Source organism: Heteronotia binoei, chromosome 1 (genome assembly GCF_032191835.1).
Source record: "Heteronotia binoei isolate CCM8104 ecotype False Entrance Well chromosome 1, APGP_CSIRO_Hbin_v1, whole genome shotgun sequence".
Lineage (NCBI taxonomy): Eukaryota > Metazoa > Chordata > Lepidosauria > Squamata > Gekkonidae > Heteronotia > Heteronotia binoei.
In genome coordinates, this window is record NC_083223.1 from 245194643 (window position 1) to 245218934 (window position 24292).

The window sequence follows — 24292 nt, forward strand, 5'->3', positions numbered from 1 at the left end:
CTTCACTGCCTTAAGACTACTGCGAAAGAGGATTTCCATCTACTTCATGCAGCAGTTTCACTCAATGATTCCTGAGATTACCCTGACCTCTGCTGGCTGCTTGGTGCATACAAACATAAAAGAATGGGCTTGCCTTAGTTTATGTCAAGTTCCTGTTCTGGGCCTTCATGTAGATGGAGAAAGCTTCCGCTCTTCTCCAGAATACAAAAGTGCTGAATGTGACAAAGTATGCACACAGTGTCTTTCCCTCACCAGTATTAACTGTGCAATGCTGCACATACTTGGGAGTGTAACCTCCACTTTCCTCCCCAGTAGGCCTGAGCCCTGTTGGCAGGACTTAGCCCTCCAAACCTGTTTTTAGTGCTAGTGCAAGACTGTCTCTGAGCATGTCTAGAGCCCACTCCTCTCACCATTGTAGAATGACTTCATGGCCTTCTAAAAGAATGACAATAGGTGGGACAATGCATAGTCCAAAAGGAACTGAGAGCATTCTCAGAAATATAAAGGCAAATACTGAACCACACACCCAGCTCTGTGCATAGCACACAGCAAACAACTGGACTCAGGGGTTTACTTGCCAATACCACAGGGGATCTTTGCATCCTTGGCTTGAGTACTGGGAATTAGCCTCTGTGCCAAAGCAACAGCAGCCTTTAGCACCCCTGCTAATGCTATAGCATTGCGATGGGGGAGATCAGGGGTGGAATTCTAGAAGGAGCTCCTTTGCATATTAGGCCACACCCCCACAATGTAGCCAATCCTCCAAGAGCTTACAAGGCTCAGGGGTGTGCAGCCTAATATGCAAAGGAGCTCCTGCTAGAATTCCACCCCTGGGGGAGATACAGGTCCATTGTACCTAGTGGAGAGGACAACTAACTGCTAAAACCAGAAGTTTGGGCCCTAAGCTTGTATCTCCAACATAGCTTTGTATCATCCATCACTGAGGACCTCATTCCTCCCAGTGCTGAACTCTACAACAGAATGCCCATCAGTAGGCTGGTGACTGGAAGATTGTGGCTACTTACAGATAGGTCAGGATTTCTGCACCCTCAGGGAACTGCCCATTTTTTTGGGGGGGGCAACAATTGTGTAAATGAACAAAAGAAGTCCGGCCACCCACCTCCATCTGTGCAACAGCATGGTGAAAATTCTGACACTTTCGCGAACACTGAATAAGGCACTTCAGCAATTGTATGCAAGAGGATTTTTGCCATTTCCTACAGCAAAATCCCATCGCAAAGTTCATCGAAAGTGCATTATTTATATTTAGAATGTGTGAAAGCACCCCTGAGTATTCTCAATGCATGCCAGGGAACAGTGAAAGCAATTTAACAAATAAAACTAAGGGGAGGGATTCTGTCCAGTCTCAAAGGCTAGGGAAGAGGGAGAGAGAGAGAGAATGTGGCCTCTTCATGAATCTGTGAATTTCAAAATAATTTCTCCCTCTCGCTCCCCAGCTTGCATAGTGTAGAAAAAGGACTGGCACATCCCTCCACTGCAGCAGGGGCCAAAGCTACCTTCACAATCTGCAGGACAGGCCCATAAGGCAACAAACCAAATGCTCGTTCAGTCAAGATGCTTACCCACACAGTCCTAAGCACATTTATTCCAGTCCAAGTCCACTGAAATCAACAGACTTAGATCAGACCAACTCTGCATAGCCTCACACTGATGAATCTTTCCCTGCTACTGCTGGCAGTGTACATGTTCCATAAAAAGTGCCATATTCACATTCAGCAGACATTTTATCAATTAAGAAACACATACCAGGTCTATCTTTCCTAGGAGGCGGAGACAGCTCAAAATCCTGCCCTTGCAGCCTGCTAGAGATTTGATCAGGTCCATTTCCCCTTCCCATCTCTGCTCTTATGTTTCTCCCCCCACCTTCCTTAAGAAAGAAAGTCAGGCTGAACTGCTGTAAAGTGTTGTGCCTGTCTCCATCCTACAAGCTTGAACAAGGTGCTCAATCCATTACTTTCAGAGGTGGACAGCTCTTCTCTGTCTGCCTTGCAAAGGCAGAATGGTATCAGAGGGACACCAACCTCTTCCTTCTAACTGCGGAACCCAAGGGTAGAATCTTTACACACTATAAAATGTCATCTCCTAATGGACAGTGGTCCCTTCCCAGAAGCTTCTGTCTGCAGTAGAAGATGATTGGCTATCAGCCCTGCAGAAACAAAGTGAGTATCCAGATCACAGCACCACATATGTCAGAAAGATCTGGTATTATTTGGTTCAGTGCCTTCAGGGTTTTAGGATGCTAGTCAATCTGGAAGAAGGAATCTTTTTCAAAAATTGATTTTAATTCTGCTGTGAATGTTAATTATTTTAAATGAGTTTCTTATTCTGCTGATTATCTTGTGAGGAGCCATTGGGATGGGGGTGTGCTGCACTGGCCTAAAGCCAGAGTTATTCCCCCACCCCAACAGCTAATTCTGGCAAGTGCTATGAAGGCTGACATAGAAACAAACTAGAAGATTGGGAAGACTTGATTCTAGTCCAGTTTAAGTGGTAGAAATTAGGAACAGTCAACGAGAATCTCAAGCTTGCCTTTACTGTAAAGTGAAAATCAATATTAAACTGTTTTGTTAAACTGCCAGGTTAGGAACTTGGATAGATTTCCTTTTTGAGGATGGCTTACAGGATAAAAAACCCAGCATGTTCAGTTTTTCCTACCATGTTGCTACACTGACAAAACCTTTTCTGTCAATAGAGCCTTGACGCATAAGTAGCTTCACAGCTCAATTTCATTTTGGCACACAGTGGCTCTTGCAGACAAGCCCAGCAGCATTATAGACCAATCCATTGTGACCAAAATTAGATCAGTCCACTGAGAACTGGGAGAACTGAGTTTGATTCCCCACTCCTCCTGATGTGACCTTGAGTCCGTCACAAGTTCTCACAGAGCTGTTCTGCTCAAGAGCAATTCTGTGAGAGCTCTCTCAGCTCTACCTACCTCACAGGGTGTCTGTTGTGGGGAGGGGAAGGGAAAGAAGATTGTAAATCGCTCTAGTAGTATTTACTGCTCCTTCGGGTAGTAAAGGGCGGAGTATAAATCTAATCTCTTCTCTCTTTTCTTCTTCTTTTTGAATGCAGAACTTTTCCCACTGATCTTCATACACACCAAAGCTTTAGTGTGCTCCTCTGGGATAGCTGCATACATTTAGCCCTTTGGATTGGGGGGAGGGGCCCCCCCCCCCAAGTGAGACAGGAGGGCCTCTCATATAAAGCAAGATCTTGCTATTCTATCCTAGCAGCATCTCACTCAAACAGCTGGATCAACTCCAGCTGCCTGGAAGATGCAAACAAGACCTACCAATAAACCTGGATGAAAGACACAGATCCCAAAACTTGCTTCCAGACTTCTACTCACTGGTTGTTCCATATAAAAGAAATCTCACTGTGATTTCTGACTATGCTACAAGTGCTTTCATTATTGATTTGGGTTAATCCAGATCTCTGCAAGTTTTCATTTCCCGCAGTGGGAAAAGGGGATCTTGGTCGAAAAGACATGCTGTAACTACTGCTTTGTACACTGCAATAGGATTTGCTTCCCATCCATACCTCCTCCATGCCACCCACCAAGAACACACTCCTACACTCAGCTGCCTCAAATTACAGGGCACGTTCTCATCACCACTCACTGCAAATTAATTTTCTCTTTAATCACCAACAACATTTTCATAAATCATCTTCTTTGTGTGCTTACTGGCGGAACTGAGGGTTTGACTTCTCATTCTTAACTAAGAAAATTAAACGGTGGGTGTTTTGTATATAAACTCACGGCACATGTTTATACTCTGCCTTCTCTTCCTGTAACAGAAGCTTCTTTGCAGCAGCCATGAGACACACACCAAGCAAAATCTAAGATGGCTGCATGACCCCATATGGTGACACTGGTGCTTCCCTGCATTCAGATTTCTATTCTGCAAAGTGTAGGGAGATGCTAGGCTAGGAAGAGGTTTCCTCCTCCAGAGATTGGTGGAAGCAGAATGAATAGGAGCTGCTTATATTTCAGAGCAATCGTTGTAATTGTTTTTTACTCTGAAGCTTGTTTTTATGCATGACCTATCCTAAACAAATAATCATATTCATAACAGTGCCTGGCGTACAAGATCATCCTTTAAAAAAAAAGAAGTAAGGCTATACCGATCTTTCAGTAAAAGGATTATCACTGGAGTTGTGAAGGTTTATCTGTTATAGCTCTGCACAAAAATGGTTGCTGGTGTCTAGCCTAAATGTTAGCATCTAGAGCAGAAGTCCCCAGACTTTTGGAGGCTGTAGGCACCTTTGGAATTCTGACACAATGTGGTGGGCACACCCACAAAATAACCACCACAGGAGGCAAAGCCAACCACAAAATGGCTGCCGCACCTTATCTTCAATCACAGAAGATTAGAAGCCCCGCTGGTCAAAAGCCCCATCCGGCCGTGCCCACTTTCCAAAAACTGTTAGTAAGCACCAAGAAAGGTATAGGCATGACCCCTCAACTAGAGAAACATTTCTTTTTTAGAAAAGAAAAAAGTAATACCAAGTTTCAAGTCCTTATGGCTGTGGCCAGTGCCTGATTAAGTCTTGGCTCAAACAAGTGTGTGTGTGTGCGCACGTGTGACAAACCATGTAGGAGGCATTCTTTCACTTTTTTATGCATATGGATGCACACATCCATCTACCCTCCTACGTAACCAAAAGCAGCAATCCCAGTGTTCAAAAACACGGGGCTTTGCTGAACCAATCCCCATTCTCCTGGGGCAGAAGCAACAAAATGCTGCAAAGGCATCAACAGAAGCATATGCATATAAATAGGGGATAGAAAGGCCACAGCACCGACAGCTCTGGGAAGACTTCCCTTGGTCCTGCCCTCTAGCTGGGGGGGGTGTGTGTGTGGAGGGAGCAGCAACAACCACAGGATTCCCCATTCTCCCAGCATACCTGTGGTCTTGATAACAGCTTCCTGAAACATACGCTCTTCGTGCTCTTTGATGATCTTCGTGCCACCACTGAAGGCACAATCGTAGCTGCCTGTCAGGGCATAATCGATGCTCAGGCGCAGTTGCCTCAGGAGGGTATTGAACACTTCCAGCACTGTCGGTCCTGGGAGAGGCACAGAATACCAGAAGATGTGTCTGTGTTACCTACAGGTTTCTCTTCTCTAAAAACACCACTAAACCCTGCTCCTCCCCTGAAAAAACACCTGAAGTTACAAGCAGATGGCGGTGGGAATGCTTTCCTGGTCGTGGTTCTCTATCACTGATACTCGTCAAAGATTGCCAATCCCCTGAAGTGGAGAAACTGGGCTTCCTTGGCTGACTTTTCTATATATACTCCACATTGGATTCAATGTAGAAAATGCATGAATCTCCTGCTGATTTGTTTGTTTAGCTGAAAAGTAGTATTGGAGGAGGCAATGAGAAGAGCAGCAGAGGGAAGGAGCTGCTTACCCCTTTTGCTGCTTCCCACATTCAACAGGATTCCTTCCCCCTGAGCTGCTTTTCCATCTACAACAGGACCCCCAGAAATCCTCCCCCTGCCCCAGATAGAGATGAGATAGAGTGGCTTCAGTATCAAATCAGGAATGAAGAGACTCAGTTTCAAATCCCCATTGCAGCTATAAAGCTCAATTCATTACCTCAGACCAGCCACTCTCCTTCAGTCTAATTTGCCTCACAGGGATTTTGAGAGGTCAAGACATAGGTGAGGAGAATCAGGTCCATCACACAGAGCTCTTTGGGCAAATGGCAGGACAATAAGAGACAGATTCATACATTTCCCATAATGTCTAATTCGGCCCTCAGGCCAAAGAATAGTCTAATTACCAGCTCTTTTATTTTCCTGCCTTGACTGCCAGCGTGTCTTTCTATGGCAGTGAGCAGCTGCTGGCATTTAAGAAGCCCCATTGTAAATGGATGTCCTCCTGAAGGCCTCAGGACTGGGGCAAACTGGCCCTTTCATTTAGCAAGGAAGTTTCCTACAGGGCTGCTAGCAGCCAGCAGCAAGCTAATGCAAGCCCCAGAGGCTCCAGCAAAACACTGCAGGGATCAATCGGCCCTAAGGGGGACAACGTTGGCACAGGAGGCAGCAACTGGTGGCCTTGTCAGCATATGCTTGCTAGTAAGACTTCAGGCTGGAGTCTAATGCACATGATCCATGACAGTTCCTGACAGCTTCCCTTAGCAGGTGCAAACCAGTTCTGTCCAGAGGACTTGTGCTTATGCAGAATGATTCAGCACTGTGTGCTGATTGGTCCTTGTATATAGCTATAACTGAGGAGAGCTCGTACAGTGTATGCTCTGCTATCATATGTATTGTCGGGCGAAGCACTCTGACCAGTATATACCAGAACAAATATAACTTGTAAATGTGTAAATAAATGTATATAGTTAGCACAAGTCAGTGTGCTGTATATTCTTAAGCCTCTCGAACCCAGAGCATACCAGCGAATACGCCAACAGGGTTATGAGCCCAGCACGCTTCCGCTGTGCCGTGCTAGGTTCTGAAGGAGGCTGAATTGCTGTGGTGACCTTGACTGAGTGGATGTCTGCAGCTGCTGCTTCTGGAGCTGAGGTGGAAGACGTGCTCAGCCAGGCTGCTGATAACAGCACGGAGGACGAGAGTGATTCTGAGGACCAGCTGCCGGATGGAGATGACAGCATGGCTCAGGCTCCGACTGCTCTGCTAGTGGAGAAGCTCACTTCTACAAATTATAATGTGTTGGCTCTGCGGATGGAGCATTATCTGAAGCATGAAGGTCTGTGGATGTATGTTGCCACTCCCCCAGATTCTTCAGCTGCCGGAGACAACATCAAGGACGAAAAAGCTCTTACAACCATCGTTTTGAGTGTGGCAGACAACCAGCTTGTGCATGTATCTGGTAAGCCGAAGGCTAAACAAGCGTGGGACAGCCTGAAGGCTGTGTACGTGCAAAGCACAGCTGGGTCTCTGATAGCAATTACCCGTCGCATGTACTGAACTGTAATGAGACAGGGAGAGTCTGTAAGGGCTCATTTAAACACTTTGGCTGAATGCTTTAAGCAACTAGAGCAGTGTGGAAAAACTGTTCCAGAGGAGGATAAAGTGTTTATCATTCTAAGTTCCCTGTCGGTGGATTACAATATGTTGATAACATCACTGGAATCTACAGAAGCTAACAAATTAACCTTGGTTTACATTACTGGACACCTACTGGAAGAGGAAGACAGGCAGAGGGAGTTGCGTTCTTCAGAGACATGGCAGCATTCCAACATGGGAGGCGGAGAAAGGGGCCAGCTGCGAGACTGGTCGAGCAGAGAGTAAAAAGCATGGAGAGGCGTCTCAAATCGCTCTAAGAGTACGTAGATGCTTCTGCTGTGGGTCTACAAAGCACCTGAGATGATCGTGCCCAGAATGGAAGAAGAAAGGCACAATTCACAACTCTTCACACAACCAGAAGGCCACATTGGTGGTCACGGATGTGGCTGCTGCACATGGAACATGGATTTTGGACTCAGGGGCATCTCACAACATTTGCAGAGACAAACTTTTGCTTCAGGACATTCGTTCCTCAACATTACAACATGTGAGGTTTGCTGATGGCAGGAACTCTATTGTACAGTGTCAGGGAAGTGTCACATTCCCAGCACTGCAACACACTTTTAAAGAAGTGCTATGTGTTCCTGCTCTTGAAAACAATTTACTGAGTGTGCTGGCTTTGGACAAAGCTGGTTTTACCGTGACTTTTGCCAGCAATTCGTGTAAAATAATGAAAGGTAGCCGGGTGTTTGCTGTGGGAAGGTTGCAAAACAATGTTTATGTTGTAGGAAATTCATCTGGGGGAGCACAGGCGGTAACTAACAACAACAAACCTCATGATAATTGTGTGCACTTGCTCCACTGAAGGCTGGGGCACATCAGTTTTAACACTATAAGCAAAACACTTGCTATTGTGGGGCATGAGGGAGTGAAAGAATGTAAAGAGTTTCTTGACTGTGAAGTGTGCAAACGCACAAAATCAAAAGCATTCCCGGTTGCCAGGAAAAGTGATAAGAGTGTCTGCAAAACCGTTGGCACATGCAGATATGATAGGACCTTTCTCCAAAAGCCACTCTAATAAGAGGTTTGCCCTAATTTTAGTTGATGATTTTTCCAGGTTCTCATGGGTGTATGTGCTCAAAAAGAAGTCTGAGGTGTTCATAACAGTAAAATATTGGGCACGCAAGGTACAGAAACAATTGGGTGAATTATGTGCTCTGCAGACAGACATGTGAGGTGAAGTCATGTCTTCTGAATTTCATAAATGGTTGCAAGCACAAGGTATAACTCATAGAGTGGCAAATGTGTCAACACTGCAGGAGAATGGTGTGGCTGAAAGGAAGGAGGGAATTTTGCAAGATATGATGCAGTCTATGCTTACCGATGCTGATTTATCAATCACTTACTGGGCTGAAGCATTGAAAGCTGCATGCTATAGAAGCAACAGAATTTGGACCAAGTCCATAGATAACATTCCTTATAAGGTGTTGTACAACAAAAACCCCAGATTGGGACATTTAAGAATTTTTGGCACCAAGGCCTGGGTGAATGTTTCTTTAAACCAGAGAAGGAAAGGGAAAGCTCGCTCTAAAAAGCTTCTATTTCTAGGCTATCAGACTGGAATGAAGGCATACAGGTTTGCTAACGAACATCAAACACTGAGCTTTAGCAGGTCTGCCAATTTTTGTGAAGATTGGAATTGGCACAGAGTGCATGCTAATGAATTGCCTTCACAGGTCGCACTCCCCTTATCAGAGGAAACTTCGCCAAGTGTAAAACAAGAGATTGTGTCTCCTAGGCAACACTCCTCTGAGAGTGAACAGAGTGAGCAAAAGATACCTAGAGTGTCTACCAGAAGTACCAAAGGTATACCTCCAAGTCAGATTTGGGTATGATACCACTACTGTAAATCATGTATATTTAAGAGAGCCAAAGAGTTACCAGGAAGTGTTAACTTTGCCTGAGTCAGAAAAGCAAGCTTGGCAGACTGCCATGCAAGCAGAACATGATTCTCTTACTGAAAATGAAGTGTTTACCCTAACTAATTTGCCTGCTGACAAAAACATAACCAGTTGCTCCTGGGTATACAAACTGAAAGCCTTACCGGACAGTGGGCTACAAAGGAAAGCCAGGCTAGTAGCAAGGGGGTTTTCCCAGACAGGAGGACAAGATTATGATGAAGTATTTGCCCCTATAGTCAACTCTGATACGCTAAAAACAGCATTGTGCTAGGCTGGGATTGATAAGATGCAGCTGCATCATTTTGATTTCACAACTGCTTTTCTAAATGCCCGAACAGATGAACAGCTCTACATGGAGCAAATTCCAGGGTTTGAAAGCACTAACAAGAACCTTGTGTTGAAACTTAACAAAGCCTTATACGGCTTAAAGCAGAGTGCCAGAGCATGGAATCAATGTCTGAGCAAAGCCTTAAATGATCTTGGGTTCACACAGGGGATTGCTGACCATGTATGACCAGATATCTGCATTGCAATTCATATGTTGTGTCAGAAGTGTGCATGTCCTTTTATGGATTATTGGACTGCTGCAAAAAGGGTATTGAGATATCTCAAAGGTAGTGTTCACTAAATGCTTAAATGTAGACAAATTTGTATCTCTGAAACAAAGGCTGGGACTCACCGCCTGAGTCTTAGGGGGAGTGTCAGCATATGCTTGCTAGTAAGACTTCAGGCTGGTGTCTAATGCACATGATCCATGACAGTTCCTGACAGCTTCCCTTAGCAGGTGCAAACCGGTTCTGTCCAGGGGACTTGTGCTTATGCAGAATGACTCAGCACTATGTGCTGATTGGTGCTTGTATATAGCTATGTGTATATAACTGAGGAGAGCTTGTACAGTGTATCCTCTGCTATCGTATGTATTGTCTGGCGAAGCACTTTGACCCATGTATACCAGAACAAATATAGCTTGTAAATGTGTAAAGAAATGTATATAGTTAGCACAAGTCAGTGTGCTTCTTAAGCCTCTTGAACCCAGAGCATACCAGCGAATACGCCAACAGGCCTACCTCTGGCTGAGCGTCCTCTGCTATGCTGCCAGAGATTCTGGAGTTCAGCTTATTCCTGGGCTGCTTTAAGGTCCTACCCTCCCCCATCCAGGGCTGCAGCTGTGCTCCTTACCGACTGATCCAGAGGCTGCAATGACAGCCGCCTCTGATAGGACCTCCACTATCCCAGCACGCACGGTGGCTGCGCTTTTGCTGTTTGCATCCAGGTGGCCCAAAAGCTGCTGGATCACCAAGTGGGAGTGCTGAGGCTGAAGGCAAAGCAGAAAGAAGAGGACAGCATCAATGAGGGCAAGTAAAATTCAGAGGGCAAGAAGGTACAGGAGGTACACCTAAGCCAGGGGGTCATAGGGGGCAGAGGGAGAATGGGAAGGTCTGCCCGCCTGGCCATACCAGCACTACATATGAGCCTCCCTGCCTATTTCCTAAAGCAGTAAGGTTTACATGCACACTTCCCTTCAGGACCCACCTACGCTACAGGTTCATGATCAAAGGAGATCCAGGGAGCTAAAAATTCCAAGATTATAATAACTGGACAAGCCAAGACAGACTGATAATCCTATTCTCACATTTTTCAAGCCTCAATCATAAGGGCTGGAAATCTGAGTTGCTTTAGTCCCCTATATTTGTAAAATGGAAGAGTTTGCGGGGTCCCTAATCTTGTGCACAATAATGGAACTGCCTAGACAAACCAGGCTAAAAGTGGATCAAAGGGGTCCACATTTTTCTAGTATGATAAATGTGCAAGGAAACTGTGTGTCTTGCTGCTTTGATTTATAAAGTTCCTCTCTGTAGCGGCATCCAAACCAGGAAGGTGATTCAAAAAAGTCTTAGGGGAAGGCAAGAGCTTCTTCTCACTTGCCTAACCTCTGCCCTGACAGTCCCACAAGCCATGAGAATTGCTTGGAACTGGCATTATTTGCCAGTGTGGTCTAATGGATTGACTGCTAGACTGGGACCTGGGAGATCCAAGTTCAGTTCCCCATTCAGCCCTGTCGCTTTCTCTCAGCCTAACTTACCTCTGAGGGTTGTTGTGCGGGCAAAGCAGAAGAGGAGAGAACAATGCATTCCACCCTGAGCTCATGGGAGTAAGCACAGGATTTTAAAGAGCAACGGATAAACTAGGTACCAGTGAGTGTCCTGGTTTTTCCTTGCAGCCCACTAAGCCACAAATTTCATTCCAGAAGCACTACACACTGCTGCCTTGAAATTCTCTTTTTCCATGGTCTATGGAATAATGCTTTAGTTCCTCTTCTTCTATTAAAAATGAAAATTACCACATTAACCGCATGATTCTTTCATTCTGAGCATCCTCTGGTGTCTCCCCTCCAGTGGCAGTGTTTAGCATGCAAGCTCCTTGAGGTACAGGCCCGTCTTGTTTTTTGCTGTTGACATGCACATTGATTATGATTTTTTTATCAGCAAAACAGAGTTTCACTGCTGCATTTTGCTCCTATGCAATTTGCTCAGGATCAGTGTGTGAGCCTTAGAAGGGAGGCTTCCTGCCCCTCTGTTTAAGTTCTTGTTACTTTGTTGGCTGGATGGGTGATGCTGGTCCTGCAAACAGATTTCATTCCCTTATGGTGCAGGCCTGAAACAAGATGTTCCCTTGCTAGATGGCTCACCTGGATTGAGTACATGATGATCTTGAAGCAGCGGACAGCAAAGATCTTTGGCTCCCATAATGAGTGGTTATCCAGGTGGCTTGGGGGAAAGAAAAGGGCAAAAGGGTCATAAATGCCATACACCCCATCAATACACACAAGCAAGGACATCCTTGGCCACTGGCTAGCCAGCCAGTGCTCCCTTCCACTACAGCCCAGGAATGCATGATGGCAGATGTGCCAGGACAGACTCACAAACAAGGATCAGATGCGAAAATGGAACAGAACAGAACCACAAGCTGTTCAGACCAAGGAGATGCTCCATGAAATTTAAGTGATGGGAGCCAGTGTGTTTAGTCTGGAAAGTGGTACAACATAGATTAAAATCTTAATAAAACCTAACCACCATTTAACAAAATGCAATAGTTGGAATCCAAGGTCAAGATCACTGGCCATCTGAACTAGAGGCATTTCAAAGTCAACTCAACACTGTTGATTATCTCTGTTTCTCAGCATCAAAGAGGATCTGTTGTCCAGGCCAGGCGGGGCCATTTAACTACCTGGGCTTCATGAATCTCTCCCATTCTTTTTTTAAAAAAAGTGATCATCACATTGCCAGGGGATTCTTGTGCTAAGCAACGGGCTCTGATAGTGGCCCTCGAAACAGCAGAAAAAGGAAATTCAAACTCAGCATTTTCCTTTAGCCTCCCACCAATTTGCTCAGATGACAGCAAAGCATTACTTCAAGGGACTTACATCATGACGGGTTTGATTGCATTTTTAATGTTGCCGTAAGCTGCCCGCCCCAGCAGCTCTCGTAGGCAACGCTCAGACAGTTCTGCAGGACTCTCTTTCTCCTTCTCAGTTGTTTGCAAAGGAGATGGAGAGCGGCTGAGCAAGAAAGGAGAAGAAATAGTATTGCATTGTGTACTTGGGGCCAAAAAATTAATTGCAACCCCCAAACAGAAAAGAAATGTAAAAATACAGCAAACTATAACAATGGTGACAAGTCTACCGATAAGCAATTCTAAATGTTGCCAAATATCTAAAAATATGTCTTTATTGTTGTCTCTATGCCGTATGTTCAAATATAAGTTTGTAAAGTCCCCATTCCACTGGATTAAGGGACATTTCTCTCTCTAATGTAGTAATGCAAGTTTTTTAGCCAAAGTAAAGGTATGGGGGGGGGGTCCATTTCTGTTGACCATCAAGTGGACTCCAGGAGACAAACAAATAATTTAAAGTACATAAGAATTCCCAAAGATCAGTTAATACAAAACTGATGTGATTAATTACTTCCTCCCCAAAAGACTGAATAAGAGGTTCAAAGAGTATGTTTAAGGGACACATCTCAAAATGTTGAATTTCTGATCTTTACCATGCTCTGTGGTGCCCAGTATATCCTAAACACACATCCTTTTCCACTGAAAAAGTTAACAGTTTTGGGACATATCTCATTTCTTTAGCAAAACAGGGCCATCTAGCTCCTTTTTCCGTTCACTTCTGAGACTCTGCATATCATATTTATTAACTGACATCAAATATTGAATACTCTTCCAGCCTCAAAATTTATCCCTTAAGAACCCACCTCCTGACCTTCTGCATGAGTCACTCATCTGGACATAACTCCTCACTGGAAGACAGGAAGGCTAGAGCTGTGACTCAGACAGAGATACAGCAGGCAGTCTCTTTGATGGGCAAGTCTGGATTCTCATGAGCCTTTAGCTGATTTACTTCTGGTAGCACCACTACTTAGAAAGAAATTTGAGAATCAAAGCATCACAGCCACAAGGAAGAATGTCTTACCTTTCTGCTTCCTCCGTATGCTGCAAATTATAGAGCAGCGAAGGCACAATCTTGTCCATGTGTTGAGGGTCCCAGATATTGGCCTGCAGTTCGTCATTGACTGTCTTTCGGACTACTCCCTGCAGACCTTTTATGCCAGACATCCGGATCCTTGGAAAGTGAAATGAAGAAAAGCTGCATTTCAATACTAAAAGGAGCTTTGCCAACGAAACCAAAACAGCCGAAATGTATACCCAGGGAAGATCACATTTAGGATGCAAGAGGTTGTTTTTGAGGGAAATATGCCAGCAGGTGAAAACTTGCTTCATGTGGCATTCCCTCATTGATTCCTCTTTCCTAACCCACATTTTAATGTTTTTAACACTTGAAAAAATTGGTCAAATGATGTATATTTGGGAAGGGTGTTGATTTTAATGGTTTCATAATGTAATTTTATCACATGTGTTTTAGTTGCCTTGGAGGCTTTTGTAAGGGCAGAAAGGCAGGATATAAATTCTGTAAATAAATAAAGAGAGAAATAAAATTCATGTCTTATACAGGAGACAAGAAATAATGACATTCTGAGAGTTGCCAAACCTTTGATTTAGAGGAGGAAGAAAGGAGAGATACTGGAGAGGGGGAATGGAATGGGAAAGAAATAAGCTTCCTAACTGTTTAAATATTTCTCTGTTCAACACTGTTTGAAGCTGCTTTTAATTTTCTTCACTTCCTTTAGTCTGCTATCCCTTTAATTACATTGACCGTAAACCCTCTGAGGACTGAAGCATGCAATAATGGAAGGCAGGCTGCCCTCCAAAACACACTTTAAAAGGGATCTCAAAGAAGAAAGGATCTCATGAAGCAGAATGTGCATTTTTGTAGGGGAGAAAGTAAATCACCCCTATTTCTGCAATCTGAAATGTTGCAGGTCATGCCGATATGCTTATCTTGCCACATCCATCCCTGGGAAAAGTAAGTCTAGTTGGTGTTTATGTGTGCCCTGGTAACCTCCAGGCTAGAAGATCATAACAATTCACTGTGTAAAGGTACCTGTGAAAAGGCCTGGAAATTACAAGTCAGGGATCCAGGATGCAGTAGTTACAATACATGCTAGTGCCAGATGAAAAAAACAGAACTGCTGTTCTGAAGCCCTATACTGGTCACCATAAAGTTTCCAGGCAAAATTACTAGCTTTAAAACCCTCAAGAGTCTCCTTAAAGTTACTTTTTTTTTTGTTCCTCATATCCCACCCTTCCTCTGAGGATGTGTAACATATAAAGAACAGGTTTTGAGTCCAGAACATAGAGTTACCTCATCATTTTTCTTCCTCACAACAATTCTGTGAGGTAAATTAGGGTAATGAACTATCAAGCTAGGTGGGACAATACCACAGAAGTTCTGTTCATCTTTTGATCATAAATTTGAACTATCATGTGGCCCTGATTCTGATCAATGCAGCACACTTCAGGGTTTAAATAAAAACTGGGCTCTTTAAAGGAAGAGAAAAGAAACTACGCAGGAGTAAAATGATTACCCCCCCCCCTTCCTGATTGGCTCCAGTCCAAACTAGGCTATGAATTAACTTAAAGATGTTGGGAAGGGTCATGAATCTTCTAGTGCCTCATCTGCTTTGACAGAGAGTAAATGTCCCAAGGTTACCTAGGGACTCAAATCTAGGACACTCCAACACTCCACTCAACATACTATCAGAGTATTAGGAGTACCTGCCATCTGCTGAGGTAATCCAGGCAGCAAATCACTGCCTTTGGAACTCACTGCCAAAAGAGCACTGCCTGGCTCCCTCCACACATCATGAACTTGATCAAGAACTTCATTATAAGAACAGGTTTTAAATAACCTGTTTTAGAGCAGCTGCTTTTAAGCTTCCCTAAAATTTCACTGCATTATTTTATCATTCACAGGGATTTTATCCTCTCATTTTAGGCTTCAGACCCTTATTGTGCTGAGATACAAGATACAAATTTCAGAAATAAATATAAATAAAATAATTTGGAAATCCTTCTCAAACCAAACCCATTAGAATTTAAGAGCATCCATGCTGGATTAAGCCAGTGGTCCATCTAGTCCAGCATCCTGCTTCATATTGTTTAACTAGATGCCCAGATAAGGTCTACTAAAAGGGAACAGAGGAAAGTGCCTCTTCCATTGTTGCCTAAAACCAAGTGGTATTCAGATGAATACTCTGTCTCAGCATGGACCTTCTATTTGATTATCTAGATTACTATCTATGGATAGGCCTATCCCCTGTGAATTTATTGAATCCCCTTCCCAAAGCCGTCTAAACAAATGGCCATCACTATATCTGGGGGCAGTGATTTCCACAAGATAATTATTCATGGAGTAAATACTTAATCACTGCTTCTCCTGAAAATTCAAGAGCACCCTTCCAAATTTTTTAAAAACAGTCCCTTAATGGATTTAATAATAGCAGGAGACATTTAGCTTGTCCTTTTGATGGTTGTGAGACCCTTAAGAACATGACAGGAAATCTGCTGGATCTGACCCATGGTCCATCTCATCTGGCATACTGTTACCAGAGGTGGCTAGCTGGAAGCAGGACCCAAAAATAAGAAGATGGGTAGCCTTTAGTCTGCTTGTAGCAGTAGAAAACAGAAAAAGTTCAGTAAAAGACTAACCAAATTTGTGTCAGGGTAGGAACTTTTGTGAGTCATTTCTCTCTTCTTCAGATACCTGAAGAAATGAGCAGTGACTCACAAAAGCTCATGTCCAGCCACAAATTTGATTAGTCTTTAAGGTACTACTGGACACTTGTTCTTTTCTACAAAAATAACAGGTCCTCCCTAAATTGTATATCCCAAGCACATGGTATTTGGAGGTATACTGCCTCTGGCCATGGGAGTTCCTCTCCAGTATCTTGGTCTCAACAGGCCTCTCCTCAATGAATTTGTCCAGTCTCCTTTTAAAGCTATAGAAGCTAGCAGCCTTAGGGTGTTGCAGATTCTACAATTCTACAATTGTAAAAGAAGTGCTTTCTTCTGCCCACCTGGAACCCACAGGCAACTCAAATTTAATTGGGATGACATTTCTAGAATTACAAAGAGCAGTGAATAATTTCCAAACACTGGAATTGAAGACAGAAGCAAAATAATATAAAATAAGGAGAATTCAGCACTGTTAATTGTCAATTCCGTGCATGCTTCAATAGCCCCTGCTGTGACATGGGCCAACCCCCCACCCTCACCCTGACCCTGGCAATTCATTATCCTACAACCTCTGGAAAACTTTCCCTGGCTTCCAGCTTTGTCAAGGGGGTGAGAAGCAGCAATTAAAATACATCCTTGGCAGGCTAATTGCAGGGTGAAGAGCGCTCCAAGAACAGTTGGGGGGGGGGCTGAAACAGATCCAAGGGAGCAAATGTGCACTATTCGTTACAGGGGGGAGGGGAGCTAGTCTCCAATGCAGCACAGCACAGTTCTGATGGTGGTAAATAATATTCATCTGGCCTTGTTATTCATAATTAGTCCTTCTGGGAGGCAGGGTTTATCTTGCGTAAGGAAAGGGAGATGCTTATTGCTCATGCATAAGGAGGTTGGGTTTTCCATGGTTAAGTTAAATGTCCAATTAAAAAAGCTTAAAGTCTGAGTTCAGGACAGGTATAGCTTCTTTTGCTGTGATCTGGATGGGACAAGCTAGCCTAATCTCATCAGATAACAGAAGCTATGGAGGGTCGACCCTGGTTAGTACTTGGATGGGACACCAGCAAGGCAATCCAGGGTTGCTATGTGGAGACAGGCAATGGCAAACCATCTGTGTTTTGTCTCTTGCCTTAAAAAAACCCTATGGGGTTGCCACAAGTTGGTTGTGACTTGATGGCACTTTCCACCATGTTGCTCTTTTGATACACCAAGGAAACAACCAATCAGGAAGGGCTGAAGAAGGCACGAACGTGGCCCGCTTCAAAACAGGCTTCCATCAAGGTTGGTGTACCCATTGTGGCCACCTTAGGAAATCACAATACAAGTACAGGTACAGCCAAAGACATTCTTGGGACATGAGGCTGAGACTCCAGATCTCTCCATGCATTCCCAAAATCGAATCAGGAGTATGGGAACTTTTTCTTCCTTAAAATGAAAAGTGCTCTCAATACTAGAGCTAGGAATGGTCCCCAAATGCAGAAACTCCCGATGTGGGCAAATTTTTGCTTTGGGGATATGAGTACACAGGAGGTCCTGACTTTTGGACCTGTAATGGGGGGAGGACTCAAACTGTGCACTAACTTGGATCAAAAGATGGAAGTGCAAATTTCTGTGTGCTATAGCAGCTAGGACTGGAGAGGCTTAGATTCAGATCCTCACTGATAACTTGGGGCCAGTCACGTGTGCATGTGTGTATGTGCATACCCCCTCCTGTTGTCTCTGGATGCTCCAAAGCACAGTGTGACACAAGTATCCCCCCCCACACACACACACACACCTTGACCACAGTCCCAGTAAAATCCCCCAGAACCTGGAGAAAAGTATTTCAGCAATATAAAGGCCGTGGCACACCAACCAGAGGAACTGGTTGGCCATTGTGAGAGACAGGATGCTGGACTAGGTGGATCACTAGTCTGATCCAGCAGGGCTCTTCTTAGAGACAGCTTTGTGAGGCAGAAGCTGGGAGTCAATCCCAGCAGAAGGGAAGCCAAGTGGGCTCAAAAGTCAGGCAAGGCCAGAAGGAGTGGGGAGGGGGGGAGCAAGCCAGTGCTGACCATTTTAGGGGGAGGGGAGAGGCAAACTCTCCTCCTAAGAAACTATGGATTTGTATGACGCAACACCAACAAAGTAACTGTTTGGTGAACCAAAGTGACTGGCTGAGAAGGGACTTTACCCTTGGCAAGTGGATCCAAAGAGGCTTGTTCACCAGCATCAACTTGTTACTCACTTTGTGCGGATGTCCAGATCATCATGGCTGGAGTGACACATTTCACTGAAGCGGGACACAAAGAAGTCATAGCTCCTGTGATAGGAAGGGGTGTCTTCTTCAATGTTTGCAAACTTCACAAACTGTAAGTGGGGGAAAAAGAAATAATGGAAAAGGTAGAATGGAAAAGGAGTATTTGAGAAATGCTGCTTCAGTCTACCTCCTGCAGCTTTCTGGGAAAGATAAAAGCTACCAAGTCAGGGTTTTTTTGTTTTTCCACATATGTTTGTAGAGATGGTTTTGAGACACGGTTGGAAATACCACACTTAGATGGACACTTTCCCAAACAGGCTGGCTATGGGCAGAACTGTGTGTACTTTGCATAAATAAAAACCTTCTGCCTAACGTAGTTGGGGGGGAAAAGCAGAAACCTGAAACATGCATACATTACAAAGGTTAATAGAACAGCCCACGGCAATAGCAGAAGGCAGAGCTGGGAAACTAAGAGGTAATGGGAGCAGCTGGCAAAGTGGAGAGTCAAAGCATTTTGGTGAAACAGGCTAAAAGGCAAGGTTGGCTTATCCAAAGATCTGAGTGTAGCTGAGCAATGTTTATATGCCAGTGCCTTACACCAAGTCAGATAGCAGATTCATCCAGCCCAGTCTTCTCTAACTGGCAGGGGCTCTTCAAGGCCTCAGAGAGAGAAAGACCTTTCCCAACATGTGCTGCCTGAGATTCTTTAACTGGAGATAGCAGAGGCTGAACCTAGGATCATTTGCAGGGAAAAGCAAATGCCTCTCTGCTGAGTGATGGACTGACCTCCCCCCACCCCATCCACTTCCGTATCTTCTATAACAAAAACCCTTGATCTGCCTTTATTTTCCTTTTGAAACTCTGAAGAAAGGAACTAGGGGAGGATTCCCCCTACACTGAAGCCATGCACTATATTGTTCCTGCCTGTGAAACTGTGCCTAACTGCTGGTTGTTGGAAGGCAAGTCTTAGAGAACAATACAAGAGCTTCCCTTCCCTGTAGTCTTTGGAACAACTTCATGATACAGTTTTGCACAAGTCAGGTTCCTGGTTCCCTGCAACCATACAGCACCTTTAAATTTGCCTCATTCTAGATGTGCATTTTATGGTATTCCACGGATGTGCAGCTCCAAAATGGGGCAAGCAACTCCATACTGAGGCTGCTCCAACTTGGGGAAATGGTGCAAGGGACGAGGCAAGATGGCTTCCTCTCCCCACATCACAGTTCCAAGCCAAATTGGCCCCATGGGGTTTTTAAAAAGTCATTCCCTGCAGCTGCTGTGCGACTGGAAGGAAACTGAGTCAACTCAGACTGAGCTTGCTAAAAATTATATTGTGTAACATGGCCCTTTGCGAAGCACGCACACAGAACCCACTAGGACATGTTCAATTTGCCAGTCTATTATTCCCCATATGTATAACCTCCGTCCCCTGCAGCAAGGCTTGTACCCAAACCATTGAGTCACACAGCCTCCAATGTTTAGACCCATGCCACTCAATTTAGTCCACTGATGCAGATGTCCAGAGGCCTTGGGTGCCTCCTCTGCTGCCAGCTAAGCAAGGTTGAAGCTACATACCGAAGCTCTGCTTTCCCTCCATCTATTTCCCTACCCTCCCACCTGATGCCCATTTCAGCCTTCTTTTATCACATCTCAAGATCTGTTTCTGAGAAGAATCTGCTGTGCAATCTCACGCTGTGGGAAGGACCGAGGAATGGACCCTGTGGCTGTCACCTAGGCCCTTGGATGGCTCACAAGGCAGGTTTCATTTAAAACCGCTTGATCGCTGGCCTACATGAGGTTCAGTCTGGTGCCAGCTGCATGCAGTTCTAAAGATCTTTAAGAAGCAGACAGGCTCCAGTGCTCACATGCCCAAAATAACTGCTCTGGCAGACTTTGCAATCGTTCCCATCTCAGTAAAATTGTTAAGAGATTTTCAGCAAAAGATTTGTAAGGTTGGTTTAAGTCCGTGGGGGAAATTCAGCCCGACAGGCTCTTTACCTTCAAACCTCTCCCCCGCCCCCAGGCTATAGTTCCTCCTCTGTAGCTCCTTTGCAGGCTGCTTCCCTCCTCTAAAAATGCACACAGTATTACAAGTGGCCAGGCCCTCTGTGAAATCATTCCATTCCTCCTAGTCAGAATTGATTTCTCCTCTTCTGATATTGCAGGTGGCAGGCAGAAAATATCTTGGAGAGGTTCATGGAGCTTCCTAGGATAGTTGTCATTTGAACACATAAAAACATATGCGCAGCATGTTTGAGACAGAACATGTGTGTGTCTAGTTTGCCTTACATAGGCACATAACAGCATACATGAGTGCAATGTGGCATTTCTCCAGAGGGAACAACCTATGAAACCATCTTTTAAGTAAATTATAGGGAAAAGGAAACTGTTTATGCTTTTTGGAACTCATCTCTCCCATAGTTCAGCCATCCATCTTGCTTTGAAGGGGAACGATTGCTCCATTCACCAGGAATTGGCTCAAATGCCATTGGAAGCATGATTAATGGTGAGGCTTTGCACCCTCATCTTTTCCATCACTGATCTCATTCTCCTTAATTTCTTCTCCTGTTGGTCCTCATTAAGTCCCAATTGAAACACACAAAGGTGGTAAGGCCAAGAGCTCCTCTTATGTGACTTTGCCAGGGTCTTGTTTAAACAGTGTTATAAGCCATACATCTGCACACCAGAGATCCACAGCCATGGCACATATTTTGTTGACTGTATCTAGCCTCTTCTCTAAATATCCTCTAGGAGTTGCCATGACTTCCAAGCATGTGCACATGAGCAGATGCACACGTACACACACAAAAAGACAAATACAACAAATACCAAAAGAAAAAGCTTTGACACTGAAATGCAGCACCTGGATATTATACCTAAGGGACTGAGAATTAAGATGTTGCATGCTAATTTGCTGTTCAACCTCTGCCTTATATGTATGGACTGGTAAATTCCATTTCACTGTATCTGAGGAAGTGTGTATGCACATGGAAGCTCATACCTTGAATATAATTTTGTTGGTCTTAAAGGTGTCACTTCGTTCTACTGCTTCAAACCAACATGGCTGCTTTCCTGGACCTAATCTTGTACCCTAAAAATCTTGTTCATCGCTAAGGCATGTTTGGACTCAAATCTAATTCTTCCACTGCAGACCGACACGGCTACTCTCTGAGACAAATTTCATTTCTACCTTCATCACCTTTATACTGACCGACCAGCTGCCAGACAGCAGGAAGGCAAGGCTTTTGGCTAACTAGCACATGCTCCTCCGCCATCTCTCCCCCTATTTTCATGCTTTGTTGTTCTCTTAAAGGTTCTGGGTCTACATCTTGCTTATGCAAACCAATTATCCTGGGGTGGTAGCAGTGTTGAGATTTATTTGGTCACAATAGAGATAATGGTAATTAAGAAGGCTTGTGTCATTAATGAGCAGTTCACAGTTTGAGTGGTGGAGCCAAGGGCAGATTTGCGCAGCAGCCAACAATTTGATTCTCGCTGCCTCCAGTTGAAAGACTGTCTGGACACAGAGCAGGAGAAGACAAGGACACCCTGAGAAGCTGGATTTAAAAGCTGCACTTATCTCTTATTTCTAAGTATTCAGACCTATCAATAGCTTTTGGATACTCTCTAAAAACCACAGTTCTCTGCCCCTAAAATTCACAGATCTGTATATTTTTGAACTGTCCTTCCCCTCCAAAATCATTCTCTTTTTTTCTTCACTTGATATATTTAGCTATTTCAATATTTATAGCCTCCCCCCCCGCCCCCCCCCGGATCCAAAAGCAGCTTACAACATAATGAAGAGAGCTGTGAACCACAAAACCCAGTCAAATCTCACCTCTGAGGGCAAACCATCCTGGTGGCAGCAGGCAATGCCTAGTGGAATACCACCATCCAAGTTCCTTAGCAGAGGCAAAATCTGAACCTGGGACTTGATGGTTCACAGATCAGGCTCCAGTCACTGTGCTATGATAGTGAAAGCCAGTATGGTGTACTGATCAGAAGATTGCCCAAGGACCAGGTAGACTTGAGTTCAAACCTCCACTCATCCACGAAATCCTTGGGTTGTTGCAAAGACAAAATGGAGCAGAAAAGAACCATGTATCCTGTCTGGAGCTCTTGGGGATATGTTTGAACACACCAGTTTTCTGAGGAGCTAGAGCTTATGTCACCCCCACAGTGCATCTGCTACTTGAAAGGCCAAGGGTGCACCATTCCCGAGATTACAGCTTACCGAGTTGGTGCCAAGGATCTGCAGGTCAGGCTTCTCAGACTCCAGCAGCTTGGCCACCATCTTCAAGAAACTCTCCACAAACAGGTTGATGCTCTGACAGTGGCAGGCCATCAGCAGCTGGTCCAAGGCTTCCATAGCTATGCACACATACCTGTGGGCAGGAAGAAGGGGAGAAAGGAAAAATACACACAGAGTGATGGGTTAAAAGGAGAAAGGAGAATAGTGGGTGGAGGCATCTCAGTGCCACCACTGGTTACTTTGCATGTGTATTATATAGACTATATATTCTGTTACCCCATTTAACTCTGCAAATCAACACAGATGAAAATGAACGTACTCCAAGACAAACCGTTCAGGAAGCAGTCTCAAGGCTAAGGATATGGTGCAGTACTGATCTCTGTTTGGATGGGGTAGCCAATGGGGCACCAAGTACATGTTGTAATAGCAGACCCATTTTTTTAGGGACGAATCAACATTTGGAGGGAGGGCGTTATTTAAAGCACTCAAAAGCCAGAGGGCGACATGGTTTCCCTTCCTCACAGTTGCTTCCCCCCTTGTAGTCTCGCCTAACTGTATCTCTTCCCCAGATTTTTTTTTTGGGGGGGGGAGGGGGGTGTTTTAAGAACAGCGGGGAAAAGGTTCATCGCTGAACTTTTCCCCTAGCTTCAGAAAGTACAGAAGAGGGCAAAACAAGATGATTAAAAAGTTGGAGCACCTTTCCTATGAAGAAAGGGTAAACAGAAAAGAGGTGACTAAGGGAGGAAGTGATGGTTTATAAAATTATGCATAGGCTAGAGACAGTGGGCAGAGGGCTTTCCTCCCTCTCCCCAGGTACTAGAACTTGAAAGCATAGAAGGAAATTGATAGGAATCATAGAGTTGGAAGGGACCTCCAGGGTCATATAGTTCAACCCCCTAAGTAGATTCAAAATGGACAAAAGAAATACTTTTGTTTACTCAAAAAGAGCTTAAAATGTGGCATTCACGCTAGTTTAAGTAATGATGGCCATAAGCATATCTAGTTTTGAAAGATTATAGTTAGCCAGATTCAGAGGTCCATCAATGACTACTAGCCATAAGGACTAAAGGGAACCTCCACATTCAGAGGTAGTCAACCTTAAAATACCAGTATGAGGAGGCAGTAGCAGGGGACATCCTCAGCCCCTATGCTCTGTTTGTTTGGCCATCTAGGGAAATCAGTTGGCTGCAGTGTTAGTGTGAATTAACTCAGTTTTAGAACTTCTAGTTCACACATTTTTGTCTTAGCTCAGAAAAAATGGCCCCAGAGCAAACTAATGAGGAGGCAGTAGCAGGGGACATCCTCAGCCCCTATGCTCTGTTTGTTTGGCCATCTAGGGAAATCAGTTGGCTGCAGTGTTAGTGTGAATTAACTCAGTTTTAGAACTTCTAGTTCACACATTTTTGTCTTAGCTCAGAAAAAATGGCCCCAGAGCAAACTAATTTATGCAGACGCTCACAACTTTAATGCCAGTAGCTCACAAAGTAGAATTTTTGCTCACAGGATTCCACAGCTTAAAGGGAGTATTGGTTGGCTGCTGTGACAAACAGGATGCAGGCTCTACTTTTCTTATGTTCTTCACATGTTCCCACATTTGTAGTTTAAATCACATGCCCAAACTCTAGTTTTGCTATAGCTGGGGCAGATTTGTATTTGTCTCCCAACAGCATTTTGTCATTTTGGTCTGGAAGTTTCAGGAAA

General features: G+C 44.4%; 1 protein-coding gene across 6 annotated transcripts in view; it reads right to left on the reverse strand.

The window, feature by feature from the left end:
- EFR3B (EFR3 homolog B) overlaps positions 1-24292 on the reverse strand; it is a 127075-nt gene that overhangs the window by 25885 nt on the left and 76898 nt on the right. For all 6 annotated transcript variants that reach the window (XM_060250514.1, XM_060250548.1, XM_060250530.1 and 3 more), the window contains exons 4-10: positions 22574-22724; positions 18328-18449; positions 13444-13593; positions 12394-12528; positions 11659-11737; positions 10149-10284; positions 4933-5094 (exon numbers count right to left, since the gene is read on the reverse strand). In XM_060250514.1, coding sequence (XP_060106497.1) covers positions 4933-5094; positions 10149-10284; positions 11659-11737; positions 12394-12528; positions 13444-13593; positions 18328-18449; positions 22574-22724 — 935 coding nt within the window. The remainder of the gene's footprint in view (positions 1-4932; positions 5095-10148; positions 10285-11658; positions 11738-12393; positions 12529-13443; positions 13594-18327; positions 18450-22573; positions 22725-24292) is intronic.